This window comes from Perissodus microlepis, chromosome 9 (assembly GCF_051167445.1).
Source record: "Perissodus microlepis isolate ML-2025 ecotype Zambia chromosome 9, ASM5116744v1, whole genome shotgun sequence".
Taxonomy (NCBI): domain Eukaryota; kingdom Metazoa; phylum Chordata; class Actinopteri; order Cichliformes; family Cichlidae; genus Perissodus; species Perissodus microlepis.
This window is the reverse complement of record NC_140469.1, coordinates 15,478,237-15,494,475: the sequence shown is the minus strand read 5'-3', so window position 1 is coordinate 15,494,475 and position 16,239 is coordinate 15,478,237. Positions and strand designations below refer to the sequence as shown.

General features: G+C 38.4%; 1 protein-coding gene across 2 annotated transcripts in view; it reads right to left on the bottom strand.

Moving 5' to 3' along the window:
- The window catches only part of stau2 (staufen double-stranded RNA binding protein 2), a 105,034-nt gene that overhangs the window by 59,159 nt on the left and 29,636 nt on the right, over positions 1-16,239 (bottom strand). For both annotated transcript variants that reach the window (XM_084939197.1, XM_084939196.1), the window contains exons 8-10: positions 7,316-7,528; positions 7,068-7,205; positions 1,692-1,820 (exon numbers count right to left, since the gene is read on the bottom strand). In XM_084939197.1, coding sequence (XP_084795323.1) covers positions 1,692-1,820; positions 7,068-7,205; positions 7,316-7,528 — 480 coding nt within the window. The remainder of the gene's footprint in view (positions 1-1,691; positions 1,821-7,067; positions 7,206-7,315; positions 7,529-16,239) is intronic.

The following is a 16,239-nucleotide window of genomic DNA, read 5'->3' as shown; positions in this document are numbered from 1 at the left end:
GAGAAACTGAACGGGTTGTATAATAGGTCAGCAGCACTGGGATTTGAGATAAATCTGGGAATTGAGTATCAGAATTACTGTGCGGGGTTGTAGCGATGAGATAAAGTCAGGGCAGTGCATGAAGTTTCCTAATTAGTTCTTCAGCATACAGCTTTATAGGTACCATCCGTTATCACCATTCTTCTAGCTCTGATGCTAATAACAATTGCAAAGTGTTATTATTTGGGTGTCTCTGCTTAGACTGCTGCCCCCTGCAGCCCAGACCTTGATAGGCAAAAGGAAAAGTGACAGATGCAATAAAAACCCATTGGAATAACTCATGAGTGTCTGTAATTAAGTAACCTAAAGCAACCTACATACTATACATTTATGTTGCACTCATTAGCCATTATATTAGGTACCCAAAAGGACATTTATGTGACTTTGAACATTGCATGGTTGTTGGTGCCACACAGGGTGGTCTAAGTATCTAAGTATTCCAGAAACTTCTGACCATTCTCTGTAAACCCGAGAATGGTCCAAAAAAGAGAAAATGAGTACCAGTTCTCTAGGAGGGCAACAGTAACTCAAATAACTACTTGATACAACAAAGGTATGCAGAACAGCATCTTTAAATGCGCATCGAACCTTGGTGCAGATGGGCTACAGCAGCAGAAGACCACACTGGGTGTCACTCTTGTCAGATAAGAACAGGAAACAGGTGCTACAATTCACAAGGGCTCACCAAAATTGCAGAACAGAAGATTGGAAAAGTGGCAGGATCATAATTTCATGTAAACAACATGAAAACACCGATCAACCCTGGGTTGTTTCAATGGTTCACACTGCTGCTGGTGGTATAATGGTGTGGGTGATATTTTTGAGCATTTCCATACTTTCATAGGTCCTTTGGTACCAGCTGAGCATCTTTTTAATGCCACACCCTACTTGACTAGGAAGGTGAGCTGTTGTGACCATGTCCACCTCTTTATGACCACACAATATCCATCTTCTGACGCTACTTCCAGCAGGATATTACACCATGTCACAAGGCTCAAAAAAATCACAAATGTATTTCTTGAACATCACAATGACTTCAGTGTACTCAAATGGCCTCACAATCAATCCAACAGAGCACCTTTGGGATGTGATTCACATTATGGATGTGCAACTGACAACATTTGCAGCAACTGAGTGATGACGTCATGTCAATGTGGTTCAAAATCTCTGAGGAATGTTTCCAGCACTTTGATTAATCTGTGCCACGAAGAATTATTGCAGTTCTAAAGGCAAAAGGGGGGCCAGCTTAGTGCTATCAAGGTATAACTAATAAAGTGTTCACCTCTTCAACAGTTTTAACATGTTTTCACTTTAGTAGCTACAAGAAATCGGAACCAAATGTAATCTGTGGATCATATTGATATATTCATATCATTATGAAACAAATGAGATAATTTATAGATGTAGTATAAGAAACCAGTGCTGGGAAAGTTTACATTTCTAAAACGGCTGTGAACAAAACCTTCTGTATAATTAATTGTGTGATTTATTTCCCCCCCATTATGTAGAATCTTTTAAAACTTCAAATAACATTCAACAATATACAACTACTACCAGTCAGGAAGTAAGATAAATAAACAGTTGTGCAGCAAAGTGGGAGGCTTGTATATAAAACAGATATGAAATATACAAGCTGGCGAAGGCGTTTTTACCTCAGCCGGGTTCTGAGGGACTGTGGAGGCCTTGTATCCCAGCTGTAGCAGCATAGCCTCAGCTGCATTCCGCTTGGCAACCTTCTTGTTGGGCCCTGTTCCCGTGGCAACCTCATTATTCACCTTCACCTGTATGGGAATGGAGGAAAACACGCATATAAAGAAACCAGTACACACAAGTGAGATAAAGACAGTAGCAATATTTGCTGATTCACAATTGAACATTCTGGTTTTGCTGATGCATCCTGTTGTGATAATGACTAACTGTTCCTTAGTTTAAAAAAAAAAAATTTCTTTTCTCTCTTTTTCTGAGCTGAGGCAGCCATGCAGTGCACATTGCACAAAAAGAATCTGAGTGAAGTGTTTGTTTTTCAGTAATCCCAAAACATTAAATCTGTCTATACAGAATGTAAGCAGAAATTTCCAAGAGAATATCAGACGTCGTTATGTTATCCAAACAGACAATTACACTGTACAAATAACATTCTGGGAGCCAAAGCCTGTGAACTGCCAGGCCTCAGCGCACTCAGTCAAAGTGGTCTGACATGCTCGCTAAGTACGCATCTGAATACATCAAGAAGGTCCCAACAGAAGGAGAAGGAAGGAAGGCCTCAATAAATTCCCCAATCACTAAACAAACACAATCACTCTTTTATCAAAATTTAAACGATGATCAGCTCCTTAGAAAGCGTTTGACAAAAAGGTGGAGCCCTTTCTGAAGTGATGGCTTCAGACAAACGATACGAAAACAGAGACTCATTTGAGCCCTGCTGCCTACCAAAGGAAACAATGTGGAAATTTTAGAAGATGGAGTGGACTACACAAAAGAACACACACACTCACGGGGACTAATGTGTGCATCAAAGAGGCATGGAGAATAGGTTTGAGGCTGAATTACCGCCTGATGCTAAGAGAAGCTCTGTTCTTCACATGAAAGAAAAGGATTATGGAACGAGAGACTAAGTGGGAGAGTTTGACTGGGAGAGGCAGCCAGGGAAAGATGAATAGGAAGAGAAAAAGACAGACTGCTGTTAAAATGGCGAGCATAAATAACACCTCTAAATGCACACGTTTAGCAATTTTACGGTGTGAAGCGGTGTGGGTTAGTACAATGCCACAATCTTTCCAGGAGTATATGTCCCAGAAAATTCACCCCAAAATATGGTCAAAGAATTTGCAAAAAAAACAAACAAACGAATAAACAATCAAACAAAAAAAGGCCTCAGTTAGCATGTTGAATTTTAAAGTTCATGACAGCACGATTAGAAAAAGACTGAACAAGTGTGGTTTGTTTGGAAGGGCTGCGAGGAGAAAGCCTCTTCTCTCTAAAAAGAACATGACCACATGGCTTAGGTTTGCAAAGAACAAACCACAAGCTCTCTGGATCAATGAGGCTCATTCATGAGTATTTTCATGAAAACATTCTTACCCTGTGCAAAAAACAATCACGTACACAAAATTACTATCAAATTTACTGCCATTAGCTCATTTCTTTATATAAATAAAGATGTTTGATGCTAGGTGACATAGAGAAAGAGATGTATGAGAGAATCCTGCACGTGGGTGAAAGTCCAACTGAAGACACTAGCTCAGGCTGAAATAATTGAGGTTAAAATATGAGGTTAAAAGGGCTAAAATATCTCTACCCAAGAAACTCATTGTGGCTCAATTTTTTTTTAAAAAGAAAAAAAAAACAGTTTGGAAATCCGAATTGATACATAAAAAATTAAATAAAGCACTAAAAGACTAAAAAAAAAAGAAAAAAAAGGTCAAGCACAAGGAGCAACCAGATTGGTCACTCCAAGATGAGAAACTTAGTTCAATGGAAAAAAGAAATCTAGATTCCCCGGTATCCACGGAACAGTACCAAGAACTGTATATGACACTCAGCAATCGCCTTTTCATTTGGTATTTCATTTTCTTTACCTGTATTCTGAGCATATTTTTTTTTGCTTTGCTGTTTACGATACATATGAATGTTTCACACGCTAATCAGTGATTCATTAATATTGTTGAAAAAATGCTGAAAAAATTTAGAAATGTTTTGGAGATATAAATTATGTGAAGGTGTGGCTGTCACAGAAAATTTAAAAACACAGCTTTTTGTCATCTCTGCTGAAACATAAGTGAATTACAAGCAGCACACTAAGTCCAACATCTAAAGACGTTTTTTTTTTTTCACATGAAAGGTGGGACAGAATATCAAAGCAGCAACATAACTAATCACTTCCTCATGTCAAATACTTTCAATACACACTGAAGCCAAATATCAATATTCTTATTAAAACACTAAACCAACTGTAAACTGGCTGGTACAATTTCTCAAGAGATGAAGTTAGGAAGAAACTCAGAGGGAAAGTACCAGACAACACGGTTAGCAGGGGAAAGCAAATCAAAGAGCTAATTCATTGAATCGATTAATTAAAAGTGAGGAGCAATAATACACAAAGATTCAATTTTCTCTTCTTCTGTTATAAAACTATTGCAGCATACTGCTAAAGACTGTATACTGCAGAATCACTGTGTTGTGAATATTTATTGAGTTCATAATTGAATAGTTATTGAACTATAGCGCTGTATGGATTCCCTACTTTACACAATGAGCTTGACTGATTTGTTAGAGCTTAATAAAACATTTTCAAAATCATGTAATGATCTGATTTACATAAATGTCATCGGTATTTACCTGACAAGTTCTTTTAAAATCAACAAAGCATTTCTCAAGATTGTCCTTTAATCTTAATTGCAAATTAATTTTAACACGTGGGTAATTAAAGAAACACATTTGGCAGAAACAGTAGTTTAGCTTTAACTTGTAAAAGCAGGGCAGGTAAATTAAAGAGGGCAAATTCCAAGTTTTAACTGAAGCCAAGTTGAAACTTAATTTCAACTTGCAGACACAAATTATTTTTTTTCTCCTGTGATTTTTCATGCATGACCTCAAATAGGCTAAACAACTCTGAAAGAGATAACTGTGGTATCTGATGAGATTTCCTCATACAAAGATCCTACTCTGTTTACTGGACTAATAATAAACACCAAACCACCCGTAACTAAAGGTTGCAGCTGACAGAGGAACATGACATTTTATGAATACTAGCTCCTTAATTCCAGTATCATCCTGTGGTACAGAAAACAGACTTCGTGCCACCAACAACTTGAAATGTAATAGCATAAAAAAAAGTTGGCTGCTCCAGTGATGGAAACAGGGCTGTAAAGATGGATGTTCATCTATTCTAAGCTTTAACAGAATCTATAAACATAATAAATGCTAAACAGAATGTTTCACAAAGGAATGCCGAGCATGAGAGACAAAGAGAAGAGAAAACGGTGAAAGGAAACATGAGGAGGCCCAAATCATTTTAATCCAACGTTGAAATGCAGTAAATGAAAACAGACTTTAATGTTCAGTTATTCTACCACGTGTTCCTGACAAAATAACCATGTTTGCACCAAATGCATTAAATCATTTACATGTCTTCTGGTGACTAAACATTAACCAACAACATTTTTTCCCATTCTTTGACATAGTAAATAATAAATACTGCAAAGGCAAAACTGGAAGTAGGTTCCACACTTAAGAACAAAGCTGGTCAGTGGTGCAGGAGAGGAATAGATTTTTTTTCTGCACATTAGCAGGCTGTTCAAAAACGACCTTGTTTGAACAAAGAGGAGCTTGTCATGCTAACACAGTTAGGGATCATAATCCCTGTGGAAACCTAAGAAACCTCGCACCCACGTTCATTATCCACATATAGCCATCCTCCGTGTATGTAGTAGCCTGAGATTCAGCAGATATGAGCTAAGCTCCTTGTCTATAACCCTTTTACTTCCTTAGGACTACTTAGCAGGCCACGTTGGCAACGGCAATTTATTTATTTACACAGCACATTTCATTACAAGTAAACTCAATGTGATTAAAAAACGGTAAAATAACACAACAATAAAGACCTAGCTATGTAGGACTATGATACCTTGAGGCACACACAGTTATTAAGTGTACGTCTGTGAGAATAAAAAGGTTTTAATTTGTTTTTGAATGCGGACACAAATGGAATTGACGTCGGGTCAGCGGGCAGCTTCTTCCAAAGAAGTAACTGAAAGCACCCTCAGCACACTCAGATCTAACTGAGAATAGTTGAAAGATCGGTACCTGATGACCAGAGAGCTGTAACTGGGTTATAGACACTGAGCAAGTCAGAGATGCACTGAAGGGCCAAACCACTGAGAGCTTTATGAACTAACAGAAGGACTTTAAAGGTAATCTTGTATTGAACTGGCAACCAATGACGTTACTTGCATACATGTAAGGCTGCTACAATGTGGACAAGCTGAAGACGTCCTACTGATGATTTAGATAATCCCGTAAATAAAGCGTTAGACTACTCTATCCTGTTTGATATGAACGCAGGGGGCAATGTCTTAGTTTGAGATAAGAGCAGTCCTGGTGACTTTAATAAAATAATTGTCAAATTGAGATCACTGCCCAAAATTATGCCACAGTTCCTGACTTGCTCACTGTGTTTGAGAGAAAGAGATTATAAGCATGAATATATTTTCTGTCTCTGTCTCTTTTTGGAGCAACAACAAATATTTCCATTTTGTGTATTTCTTTTAGTTCTTAAAGATTTTAAAGTCAATTTATAGTTGATTTTTCTATGATTTCTCTCAGATCTACAGCAGGTTCTTTCAGCCATCTTTACGTTTTCACTATTTCTCCAAGGTGCTCAATCGATAATTGTCCATCATTTCATCACATGACAACAGTACTGGTAATGTGTACTTTTTACTTTCCTTTTTGTTTTGGCAGGTGAATGAAATACTTCTGAAAATATGCAATAATAATCAGAGATAGCAAAGTCTAAAACATTTGTATATGTGGGTCAGTAATATCATCCAAAAAAACGCCAATAAACTGATTATATTCAAAACTCAGTTAACTGTCAAATGGCAAAAATTTGCAGCTAAAAATGATTCTATACAACGATCACACCACCTCCTGCTCGCACGCATGCAGTATTCAAAACTACAATTAGTCGTCGATATTTCAATCAGCTGTTCAATCACTCTTATCAAGCCAGGTTTTTGTTAGAAGGATAAAATCCAGTTTATTAGTAACAGTGACATCATTAAAAATAAAAGCCTAATTTGCTAAAGATCTAACATTCAGAAGCGCAGAGTGGAAAGTGGACTGAGACAAGGTGGGTTTGATGAGTACAATGTGTTCTTTGTGTATGGTCTGCAGTTAATTCCTACTTTAATATGAGAAAGTGGTCTGGTATTTGCAGGACATCATATAGTTTGCAAAAAACCTTCAAAATCCTAGTCTGGGAATGTCTTTTCTTGTAGTAGCATATTCTGTGACCAGGAATGTACCTGCATGATGAACTCCCGACGTCGGGGCATCCCTCTCTCTGAGAGCAGCAGGTACTCGGGCTCCTTCTCCTTTTTGGCCTGCTGGATCTGGGCTAGACGGCTGATCGGGTTCATGCCCTGTCCATAATCTGGTCCTGTCTACAAGGAAAAAAAGCCAGTGATGATCTCTTGTAATAACCATAATTATTTATTCTGCCGTGCTTCCCTAAAATCAGGTGTGTGTGTGTTGGTTCACTTTATTAAAGTACTTTGAGGATGGTCTTAGTTCGTTTCTTGTAGTGTGTCTTGGGTTTTTCCACAGTGGGTATGGAGGGAAGCTTCTTCAGGTCCTGCAGGATGGACAGAGCGGCACGTTTCTTGGACAGCTTCTTACTGTTGCCCTCACCCTCGGCAGAGAACTCCCCCACGGTGACACGGGTCAGGAAGCTTTTCATGTGTGGGGGCCCACTCTCCTTCAACACCTGCAAAGGGTTTTGGAGAAACACAGATGGGAGGGTTTTTTTTCATAAAAGAGAAATTAAATAAAAATGATAATATGAAATCTGAATTTATATATGTGTGGGTTTTTTCTCCTGTGCGTAATATGTATAACGGAGTGTGTGCAAAGCTCTCTGTGAGCAACTACACCAGGTGGTCCAAAACATCTGCTCTCAATGGTCACACACTGCTACCCACCCACATGTGGGTGTGTTATCCATATACAAAACACTCCAAACTGAACAACACTGACGCACAAACACACATATGAAAAGTAACATGTTCCTAGATGACAGTCTCTAGTGATGAAGGCTCAGTTTCCTTCCTCTAGCCTCTGGTCACCTGGGAGACCTAAAACAAACACCGGCTGGCGTTAGGTCATGCTTCTGCAATCACATCTACTTCAAGTCCAACCACAGTGTGCGAGTGTGTGGATGTGTGTGTAGCAGGTGGGGTTCTTATATAGGAAAACATGCTGGAGGAAGAATTAAGTTTCACACACTTACTGAGTCCAGCTCTACATGTTCGGTGAACGTGGATCGGTTCCTAGCTCGATGGCTTTCTCCCTTGCTTTCCCTGCTTTTTTTGGTTTTTTTGCTGCAGCAGCTGTGTGCTGCTTTGGATTTTTTCAGCCCCCTCCCACGCTCTCTCCTGATTTTCTTCATTTGAGCTTAATTTGCGGTGCAGACAGCACAAATTGTAGTAATCAGATGCAATCTAGCAACAGTTGATTTGAACTCAGTGACCGATAAAACTGATTAAACTGATAAGCGGAACCTAGAGCATTCCTCAAATACTTCACACATCAACACAGATTAATACCAGACCTTTGGGGAAACAAAGGATAATGTGTCCATACCCCCTCTTCAATCTACACGACACCCAAAAAAACAAACATTTTAGTTCAATTAAACTGAAGTGACAAGGCAAGTCCTGTGCATGAAAACTAAACAAATAGAAGTCAGGTAGTGAATGTTTAGACAGATACCACACATACAACTATGGCCACAAGTAAAACAGAAAACTCAGAGCAGACACGCATAATTTTAATGCAATTAACATCTTTTATCACATACATGATCACTTCTTTTCTCTTCCTACTCAACTGACTCCAACATTTTCTTAACAGAGGATACACTGGCCCCCATGTTTCCCATCACTGTTAACCTGTCAGCCTGTGGGCAGTCCTGCACAAGGAATTCAAGTATACAGCAGGTTAGCATGTGCGCTGTAGTGAAGCCTTGAAGCACTAGCTGTCCAAGACATCAGGCAAACTTACTCCCACCCAAGGGATCTAACTCTGGTCTTGCTCATCACCAGAAAAGGGAAATGTAACATGGCAGCTCCTTGTATGTTACAACATTCAGTGGGACTGGAAGCATCCGAGTCAGATTTTGTTTTTTAAGGCATAGTGCTGACGATGACGTCGCACATCACCGGCCACACTCAGCTAAGATTATGTCACTTTGAGGAAATAGAAATGGATTAACAGTGAAATGTGTATTTAGGGCCATAAATATCTAGATAATAACATTTTTGCAATAGATTTTGAATCAAACAATCGACATGTGACTGACTTTCAGCCTTACTTCAGGGGACTTAACAAAAGTACTGCATAAAGGAATTACATCGATTCATTTTTATACAGAACTTCACATATACTGATCCTGGATGTGAATGTCACAGTAATTCTGGCCTTATCTAAACTGTTCTTTTTCTAGGATGGAATGATTGTACAGCACACATCTTTAATGACATTAAAAAAGAAGAATTGGTTGCTAAAGTTTTAAGTTATTTCTCTAATCCACATAAACATATGCATACACTCACTTAAATAAGATAAGATAACCTTTATTAGTCCCACACGTGGGAAATTTGTTTTGTCACAGCAGAAAGTGGACAGTGCAAAGTTATATAGCAAAAATTAGAGAACACAGGAATACAATAAGAATAAGATACTGTGCAAAACTGTACAGAATAGAGTAGAATAAAATAAAATAAAATAGTATATACAACAGGATAAAAATAGAATACAAACGCGATATACAACTGAGTAAAAATACAAATCCACTTATTCAATCTTTTAATAAGTGGTGCTGAAGGTTCTGCAGTGCCTTTCACTTGAGGGCTAAGCTCTACTAACTTACTGTTTGTGATCATAAATGACTACAACTGGTAGCTTTTCTTCTTTCCACATAAAAAGGAGTTGTTGTACAGCACTCATTAGATTGACCAATACAACAATGGGAAAGTCCAGGCAACTCAGTAGTTCTGAGAACTGGAGATTTATACAAGTTGGGAGCCATTTTCTAAACAACTGCAGATTCCAAGATCATCATAAATTAAAAAACAAATACATAAATACAAGTTATTCAGATGTGTCACCACTTTGCAAAGGTCTGGATGAAAGGTTTTATAGTCAGACGAGACAAAGACTGAGCTATGATGGCAATAAATTTGACCACAATGACAAGAGGATGTTTGGAGGAGTAAAGGTGAGGCTTTCAAAATTTAAGAACAATGTACCAGCTGGCAAGAATGGTAGTGGAACCATCATGCTCCAGGGCTGTTTTGTTGCCACTTGTATTGGTATATTGCAAAAAAGTGGATGGAATAATCAAGAAATAGGACAACCTCAAATTCTTCAACTTCACCTCAATTCAAATTAACTAGATAGCTGTTCCTGCAATGATCCCAAACCCACATCAAAACTGGTTTTGAAATGGATAAAGATGGCTAAAATTGAGCTTCTCTAACGGCATTCCAGCCTCGACCTCAACCGTTTTGAGAGTTTGTGGACTATGCTTCAAAGCAGGGCATGTGCCAGGAAACTAAACCAATTTAAATAAACTCTGCCAATTCTGCCAAGAAGAGTCATCAAATGTCCAGACAGAATTATGCCAGAAGCTTGTTGATGGTTACTAAAAGTATCTAGTCAAGGTCCAACTTGCTAAGTGACATTTAACCAAAACTTACTGGGGGGGTGGGGGGGTACATATCTGACTATGTATGTCTACTTCTGACCCTGTGTGGATTACAGAAAATCCGAAATAAATAAATAAACTTGTGCACCCAATTCATATTTTTAAAGTAATAAAAGATGTACTGCATGCTCTACAGTCACTTTACCTTAGAAAGAGAGAAGTTCAAAGACACCATTAAAAGCCCTAAATTACCGTAAAATCGATGACTTAATGTCTGAAGTCTGGAGCCCTTTGACATCACCTAATGCTGTTTCATCTTTTGCAACGCTCTGCTAGGCCTTTATTGTAGCCATCTTCACTTGTGTCTTGTTTGTGGGTCTCTTTGTCTTCAGTTTTGCATTTAATAACTAAAAAGTATTAAATATAAATCAGGTATTAAAGTATTAAATACAAATTAAATATAAATCTTGGGTTGACATCCGGTGGCTGACTCGGCCAATTCAAGAATATCTTTGCCCTGAGAAACTCTTGGGCCATTATCCATTTATTTACTCATCCACTTTGACAACGACAAGCCTGCTTCCTCGACAGTGTTCTTAACTTGGCTAGATGCGATCAAGGGGTTTTTATAAACACTGAAAATATTCTGCAATCATCTCCTTAAGTTGTCTTTTGCAGTCTTTCAGATCTTTGGGTGTTGCCATGATGGTCAGTGCTTTCCTTGTTTTTCAGAAGTACCAGATTGGGGACTTGTCACTCGTAGAGTTTTATTATTGAAGGTTTATCTTTAACAGTTACCAAATGCAAGTTCAATAATGACTTTTTATCTGGTTAGTATGACATGATTAAACAAAGGAACAGGGCTCAAAAGCGACTGTCAATTCACCTTTAGCATCTGAAAATAGAGGAAAATGCACAAAAATGGCCATATTTCATAAATAGTAATGAAGAACTTTTGCTTAGCCCTTAAATTAAAGCTGAAAGTCAGCATTTCAATCACGTATTATTTTATTTAATATCAACTATGATGGAATACATGAATAAAATGACAAAGGTTCTATATTTTTACAAATACCTAAGGACCTATATGTAAAAGACAAGTCTTTGATGCTGTTGTAACAAATAATCAGATGTGCAAGACAGGAAACCTCTTCAGCTCTTCTCAGTTCTATTGTCACTCAAACCTTCTGTGTCTCCTTGTTAATCACACAGAACATCAAGTCTTTAACATTTAGTGAATAAGCAGAGACTCAGTCAAGAAATGTTCTGGCACATAATCTCCATAAACAGAAAACTTAAAAGAAAGAGACAATATTTTGGTTTTCATACTGATTAAATTAGGTATGACATCAATTATTTAATGAACTGTTTTTGGCAGGCAGAATTTGTCACTATTGGACAGAGCCAAGTTAAATGTTTCACTCGTCTTTAGGGATGACTGTAGCTCAGGAGGTAGAGCAGTAGAAAAAGTAGAGAGAACTAGTCCATTTAGCATTTACACATCTTACAGGGGCATTGATCTTTACATCTAACTCTTGGTGAGAAATCTACTATTTCTTGTTTTGAATGTGTACAGCAGTTACATTAATTAACAGAGAAAAGTCAATGTTCTGTAACTACATTCATCCTCTTTGTCATTCAGGAAGGTGTTTTTGTGTTTTTGTTTTTTTTTTACCATAACAGGCTTTTCAGAGTGACAGACTCACACAAATACTGGAGCATAAGCCCTCCAGAAGTGTTCCACTTGCTTATAATTCATCTGTGCTGTTTAAATTGAAAACATAAAGTCACCAATGGGAAGAACGAGATCAAATGTGGCCTACATGGACATATGGCAAGTCAACAAAAAGTATGAGACAATGCGTATATATCTACGCATTCAATGTCACCCACTCTTGGCACACGATGGCGGCAGACAAGCTGCAGTCAGTCTCCTGGCAGACGACACGGGATCTGCGCCACACCGATGGGATTTCAGCACTTCCATTCATTTACACGCACAGTCAGACACACATACATGCAAACAAATAGACAAACACACCCGTCTGCCACCTAATGACAAGGATCAGATTGTATACAGGAAACCTTTGGTAATTCAATGTTGATTTTTTTTAAAAAATCCCATCTATTCTTGTCTCTTTATTTGTTCTTATTCAATCATGTCTCCAGCTTCGCGTGGAGACATTAATACCCTGAGCAGTCTGAGGATTTGAGCATGCGAGAACTCAGGTACTCTAGAAGAGGAGGCTATGGGAGCAGGGTAGGACAATAGTAGGGACTGGTAAAGGGAAGAAAGGCTCTTTTGTGATGAGTGGTGGATGGACAAGCCCTGAGGGAAGCTGATTCTTGTAAGATGGGTGGTTCTTGGCTCGGACCCTCTTCTCTTGTGTCCTCCTTGGAAAAGGAGCCTCCGATCCAACACACAAGCCGTGATTTATAGATTGGTTCCTCTTTGATGCTGACATCTGTTTGATATTGCCTGACGGGGGGATTAAATGAGCCAACTGGCTCTCAGGGTGGCAACGACCCTCATCGCTGCAGAGGGATGGGAAAGCAGACACTCGCTAACAGTGACTCACGGGTAATTTCATGCCCCAGTAAGGGCAGGGATGAGCTGATGTGAAAACATGGTTTCTGTGAAAGGCATTCACATGAGAGATGACCATTACTGTTTTATGTGGGACGCATCTATGTGTGTTAGATGAGGGTGTGCATCAAAGAAGATTCAGTAAAGAGGAGAGACATAAAGCTAAACTTTGTCAACTTAGTTGGAATTTAATGGACTGAGTGTGCAAAATGAAATCCATAAAAACAAGTAATTCAGTAATTCACACTTGATCTCCAACCACAGCATACCGGCAGAGCGAGAACATACTGCATCTAAGAGTGGGGATTAAAGTGAATCTGCTCAAGAGAAATGAAAGCTATGAGGGAAAGAGAAATGCATGTTATGCAAGGAGAGGGAGAGGATAGATTTCAATCTCTGTGCTTGTAATTTTTCTTTAGTTTTATCTTTAATTATTATCTAGTATGTTGGTTTATGGAGTTCCACGTCCAGAAAGACTGCCGTCAATCTTAACAGATCAAACGCTAACAGTCTCGCCACCAGTGACTACTCTGAAGAAAATTGCCGGTTCAAGTCAACTTGTCAGTGGAACAATCGTTTAATTAAGCGCCAGTTTAACAAATTACTTCTTAATGAGGGGAGATCCATCAAAAAGTGCTCTCTATTTTTGTTTCTCAAACAAAGTACTGAGTGTGATATCTTATTGTGTAATTCTTAAATAATTGGGTTACATTCACAATTTCATTAGTAGTTTATCCTTTTACTTAGTGACACTTCATCAGTGTGTTACTGAAAAATGTAAACTAGTGAGAATATGATTGTCTTTTTATAAGGAAAATGGGGTTCAAGTGCTTCAGGATCATTTAATACCCACATGTAAGTGACACAAATAGAAGGTAACTCTATTGTAAAGTGATTCAACTCGATTAACTGTATCCGGATTATCTTTTCAGTCCTCTTTCCATTCATCGCCAAATGGCAGCTCCAGCAACTGGATAAGCAGTTAAGAAAATGGATGGACGAATGTTTCTTTTTTCCCTTCATTTACTTATTTCTTTGATTTCCCTTTTTTGAAGTATTTCTTTCTTCTTCTTTTTTAAATGTGTGTGGCCATTTGTCTTTGTTTTATTTTCATGGCTGAAAATAAAACAAAGACATTAAACATTGAATTACCAAAGACAAATGGGAGTCTGTGATGGGAGGTGTGGGGCGTAGCTATCAGGAGGCCACTGGAGGGACTGAAAAGTTTTGTATTTCTGCATTAATTTTTAATCCCTAGAGGTTACCGCTTGATTCAAATGCCTTGTTATATGTAATCACATGCTTTGCCAATTATTTATTATTTATTTATTCAAAAATAAATAATTTGTTGATTATTGTTTGTTGCCATCTGACCCTTCAACACTTGCTTGATGTAGCGCAGAAAAAAAAATGAACCTGATCCCTCTGATTTAAATAATTATATCCTTTTACAGTAGAGGGTAGACCAAACAAACCGAGCTAAACGCTGCTGTCAAAAAGCGCACACAACTCGTAACTTGTGAAATAGTCAAAGAAAATGAACTGTTGACAGAAATGTAGGGAGATGGTGAAAGAGAATAAGTGTTGTGAGAGAAAGCACATGGAGAATATTTACTGATTTACTGCTCATCAGACAGCAGTAATGAACAGTCTGTCTCCAGACTGACAGTGAGCAGAGGAGAGACCGCTCGGAGGAATGTGGCTATGTTCTTCTTTTAAAAACTGCTGCTCTCAGCCTCCAGTTTGGAGGGACTGAAAATGAAAGCGAAATGACTGCTGCCAGTGACAAAGACATAACAGATAATGAATCATGTCAATCCAGATTTAGCTGGATGAAATTATTAAAAGCAGTTCCAGGAAGGTAAGTGTAATTCCTCTGGTTCAACGCAAGGTAGGACTCACAGGGTAACCATTCCATACCCTAGTGAGTAAATACATTTTGTTAACAAAGAAGTTGAAAGGTGGAAGGAAAAAGGGAGGATTGGATAGCTTTGCAGATAATTTTTCCACTGTTGTGTAAACTCTTATTAACAAGCAAAGTAAACACAGTGAGAAGATTTTACTTCCCTTCCTCTCCTTACAGTTCATTTCCTCTCAGCCCATCTTCACATCCCCCTAGTGTCTGTGAGGAACTGCCCTCTGTAATTTTTGGGACTGATGTAAGAGAGGTGGAAGGGAGGAACTCTGTGGAGGAAGGGAGGGGGCACACATTGTAAACGGAGCCTCTCTTGTTTTTGGCACCTTGTTGAGTGCAGAAGAAGAAGTGGGGAGTGATGAGGGAGAGAATATTGGACGAGTCAGCTGAGATATGGTGAAAGCCAAGGAGCACTGAACCAGCGGGTCATACAAGGACACACTAGATTTCGTGGATTAAAAAAAAAAAGTTGTGTTGTGACTCTAATGGTCAGAAAAGATGTGGTAGGATTCCCTGTAGAATCCAAAGGAATCTTGTCAGGCAAAGCTAGTAAGGAACTTAATCCTGGTCATATCCAGTGGACCATGTCAGGGAAACACAATGTTTTAAGTTTTGGATGTCAGGTTTTACCAGCTGATGCAAAAAGCTTTTCCCAGAAGCAGCCGTGATTAAGAAACAGAAACTACTGTATGCCAAGAAAGCCCATCCTGAGGTGGCATTAGACATGACAGACAATGTACTTCACAAAAACGAAAATCCCTGAATACAATGATTACACATCCTTAACTGTAAAACCAAAAAGGGAGCCAAATGCACAGAATTACCAAGTGCCTTTGCTCAGGTTTTGAGAAATGCATAAAATCCCTGTTTTAATGGCAAAAGGCAGAATTCTGATAACATATTGAGGCTTGGTTTAGCAGATGATGCTAGTAAGTAAAATTCATTCATAAATAAGCCTGGTTTTAAAGCCTTATTAAATGAGTCTATTAACGATCAGATACAGTGTAAAGTCAGTACAATGAGCTTGACTCAGGAACCGAATTTAAGTTAGTTAAACATAAAACAAACGAGTTAAGAGGCAGATTTTTGAATGGTGTGATTTTGTCATCATAGTTAAATTTAACAGTAAGTTTGTACAAATAAAGCCTACTCAGAGAGAGCAGCACTCAAATAATGGAACAAAGCTCTGCAGTCTTGTGCTGTGTAACCGTTTTGCCTTCTGGGCAGGGATGGGTGTCTAGATTGAAATGTGATTTAATAAAGTAAAGT